The sequence below is a fragment of the Poecilia latipinna genome, unplaced genomic scaffold (genome assembly GCF_001443285.1).
Source record: "Poecilia latipinna isolate Pla-1442-1.1 unplaced genomic scaffold, P_latipinna-1.0 Scaffold3692, whole genome shotgun sequence".
NCBI lineage: Eukaryota > Metazoa > Chordata > Actinopteri > Cyprinodontiformes > Poeciliidae > Poecilia > Poecilia latipinna.
In genome coordinates, this window is record NW_015116308.1 from 19,341 (window position 1) to 23,323 (window position 3,983).

Below are 3,983 nucleotides of genomic sequence, written 5' to 3' on the forward strand. Positions count from 1 at the left end.
GAACTTTTCACAGTTTTTCCTCCAAACTAACCGACTGAGTTGAGTAAAGCTGTTGGATGCAGGTAAAGTTAGCTAAAAGATGACTAGCTAGATAATACCAACGCAGCACCTTAAGCTTGTTAACAAGTAGCCTGTAGGCTACCGATGGTGTTGTCGTCTATGTCCAGCTACAAACATTCATTTTGCCCCCCCCCCCAAAAAAAAAGTTAGAGACAGGGAGTCTCTAAGAATCCGCTTCTCTGTTTCAGTTGGTTGACATTTGCAATGTCTATAGGAAATTGATTTATTTTGGCTTTTTTTCTGGAGAATATTTTTTTTCCTGTTTTCTGACTGTTTAATTTTTTTGGCAAATATTTCCAGAAAAAAACAACATCATTACTAATTTTCAGACATGTTGAAGTTCAGCTTCTATCACTGGTTGTTCAGGCAATCAACAACACTTTTCAAAATTATTTTAGGAATTCAAATTCAGATGTTATGAATTATTACCCAGTAATTAATAAAAGTAATTGATCGAATGGCTTGTTTAATACTTGAAATCAAAAGTATAGGATTTTATCTTGACTTGGGGCTTGCATGTGTTTACTAGGAACTTCAGTTAAAATTTGACTTGAGATTTACTTGTGACTTACAAAACAATGACTTCATCCAACCTCTTTTTGTTTGCAACATCAGCTGTTTGTTTCTTTGGTTTAAAATAATTGTCATGTTTGGAGGTTTTTTTCTGTTAAAATCTAATTGTGTCATAAACCTTTCAGAAATCATGACAACTGGATGGATGTTGATCACTGCTCCAGAACATCAGAGACTGAATGTGATTTGACTCGGGAGCTTGAAGCATCAGACAAGTGAGACCTTACTGATGACATTTAAAACTTTTCACAGTTTATTTTATAAAATAGATATTTTTTCTCGGAGAATTTTATTTTTTACTTGTCTTTTCTATCACCATTAATTCATTATGATGAGTTAAAGTAACTTCTACCATCTCTTGTAAAACTCAAGAGACAAAGGTACTTTTAATAAACACTTGAAGGGATTTCATTTTAAATTTGATAAAGGAATGTAATATTCTTTTATGAAAGCAGTTGAAATGTTATAGAAAAACTTTAGAAAGGGTAAACTTCTCAAAAATCATCATAAAACTTGGCAATTCAGAAATATTCACCTTTTATTCTATATGTCTATATTTATATGTGTTGCATCATGTCTGAAGAAATAAAATTAGCAGCTATAACTATTATCTTCCTGTTGCTTCCTGTCTTTGTTAATTCAATGTTTTCTGCTTAGGGTGTTAGATGCCTTGAAAAATATCCCCCAAAAATACCACGGCCTTGTCTTTGAGACAACATGTGCTATGAATTGACTTCATGAAGATAAAATTAATAGAATTAAACTGCCTGATCAAATTTCATTGAAATGCAGACAGGAACTGATGTGCTAAGGTTTGCTGCCTGCATCACAACTCGTAACCCAGACACGTGAGCGGCTTTAAAAGTCAAAGTAAATGCTGAAGTTAAAATCAGTCAGGCAAACTGTGTGAGTTTGGATGGGGGTTGGCAGTTGCTCAGTACAGAAGAAACAAATCCCAGAAAGAGAGAAAATTTAGGAAAGATTTTCTGTCTTCACAGGAACTATGAAGCTGATATCAGAGCAGACTCTGAGCACCTTCTTGATGAGTTTGGCTCGGACTATGACTTCCCTCACACCTATGCCCCAATGTTTAACCCCTACAAAGAGAGTAGGTATCACATTACCAAACACCCACACACAGACATGTGAGCACTTAAGAGCTTTTGCATTTTCTTCCATTTTTGAATTTCTGGCTAATCCACATTCCACTCTGAACCGTTAATGGCTCATGACTAAAACTTCCCCTCCTGGGAAAGAACTGAGATGCAATGGTCAACGCACTCTGACCCTTTAATCCTTTTATATTTAATCAAAAGAAAATGAAAACTGACAACTCCAAAAACTTAAAAACAAGAAATGTACACTTTTTCTGGTCAGTCCATTGACACTTATCAAATTATCACTTTCAGGAACCAACTACTGTAAAGTGAAATATCTAAGAGATTACACATAACCAATACACAAAGTGCACAGGTAAACCACATTTTGGCATAAAATCCAATCTGTTCAATCTTTTTAAGTTCAAGGTAAGTCTACTAATCCATCCATCCATCCATCCATCCATCCATCCATCCATCCATCCATCCATCCATCCATCCATCCATCCATCCATCCATCCATCATCTTACACTTTTATTCCTAGTGGGGTTGTTGGGGGTGCAGGTGCCCATCTCCAGCAGGGTTATGCCCTGGACAGGTTGCAGATGGTACATTTAGTTAAAAATAAATACTTACTTAAAAATATTTACGTAACACAAATTCACAACACATAATCTAAAGGCATTTTACAAAAATGGTCAGTTCAAAGCAATCATGCAACAGATTCCAAATCAACTACATACATTGTAAATTGATTGTTATCAATCCCTGAGGAATGGCTACATGCATTCTTAGTCTGAGGGACTGGCTTCACAGCAATCCCTCAGACTGAGCATGCATGTAGCAACAGTGGAGAGGAAAACTCCCCTTTAACAGAACCAGAACCGGGCTCAGTGTGAGGTTCTATTTGATCAAGTGACAACTGAAGCTACTGCTATTACTGCTACTATATCTTTTAACAACTTTTAAACACTAACAAAACAAACATATCCTTAATAATCAGGATTTTCCTAGCTGAATACTTTGAGTTATACAAAGTGTTAGTATACATATATAAAACTATTTTTATTGTGTTTTACGTCTGAAGAAAATAATCGACATGGATACCAGGCATAATAAGTTAGAACACGTCAAACTGATCATTATAATTTTTTGACTCAATCGACATTGTAAGCACTAAAAATATTTACCATTGTGAGTGAGTGATATGTGGACTCGCTTAGCTTCTGTACCTGTGATGTGACTTTCCCTGATTTCTGACATGTTAAGCCAGACAAAACATCTCATTATCACTGCTGTCTCATATTGGTAGGCAATATCAGCGCTTTGGAATTTTCCCTCACGGATGTTGATGAGGGCACCGTCATTCTCAATATCACACATCCGCTGACATCCATCTCTGAGGGAGGGAAGCAGCAGACCATCAAGGACATTCTGAAAAATGATCTCAAGTATAAGATCAGCTACTACAAGTCTGGAAGCACAGGAAAGGTATGCTGCTTATTTGAGAACAGTATCTATGTCAGTGCTTTAGAAACTCTATTTTATATCAACAGCTGTGATGATGGTCAACCCCTCCTTGTTTTTAAATGTTTTTAAAACCTCAGTTCAGTAACAATCATCACTCTGGAGGATCATCCTCTTGTTTGTGCCCCTCAAATCTTTTACTGGCCTATTCTTTGTAGATCGCTTTGGGGATATAAAGTATAGTCTATTCTATTCCATAGTGCATTCACAAAAGTTTATCACGTTTTAATGGTTGATTGCATGTATTTGTTGGTGTAGATGTATAAAAACAAGCACCTCTTAAGGTCTTCTTTTGGGAGACTAACAAATCCTGCAGTCATTGTAGAACCCAAACTCAACACCACCGGGGCCTGCCATGAATTTGCACACTTTTTACTGAGCTATTTCTGTAGATTAGAGGGTCAGTCAGTTCATCAGTGCTATGCTGAATCTACACAAATCTGGAAAAAAATAACACAATTCTGCCAACTCAACTAAGACAACTTTGAAGAAACGATACATGAATTAAACTCCTGTTGTCTTGATATCCTACAGAGAGCTTTCCCAAAGAAAGTTCTGCTTGTAATCTCATTCAAATAGTATTCTAACAGGTGTTTTACCCCCAGGTTTTATAAACAACAGTTATCACACCACTGATAAAACAGAGCAATCTGGATCAGTAGTTCCTACTGCAGAACTACAAGCCAATCTCCAATCTTCCATTCATCACTAGCCTGGTATATATA

At 36.3% G+C, this 3,983-nt stretch overlaps 1 protein-coding gene and 1 long non-coding RNA gene across 2 annotated transcripts in view; one reads left to right on the top strand and one right to left on the bottom strand.

The window, feature by feature from the left end:
* LOC106941476 (tissue factor-like) overlaps positions 1-3,983 on the top strand; it is a 19,173-nt gene that overhangs the window by 7,854 nt on the left and 7,336 nt on the right. The window contains exons 3-5 of the mRNA XM_015024524.1: positions 759-848; positions 1,632-1,741; positions 3,044-3,222. Of these exons, the coding sequence (XP_014880010.1) occupies positions 759-848; positions 1,632-1,741; positions 3,044-3,222 (379 nt within the window). The remainder of the gene's footprint in view (positions 1-758; positions 849-1,631; positions 1,742-3,043; positions 3,223-3,983) is intronic.
* Positions 722-3,983, bottom strand: part of LOC106941477 (uncharacterized) — a 14,593-nt gene continuing 11,331 nt past the window's right edge. The window contains exons 2-3 of the long non-coding RNA XR_001423371.1: positions 1,398-1,400; positions 722-734 (exon numbers count right to left, since the gene is read on the bottom strand). This is a non-coding gene — a long non-coding RNA (uncharacterized LOC106941477). The remainder of the gene's footprint in view (positions 735-1,397; positions 1,401-3,983) is intronic.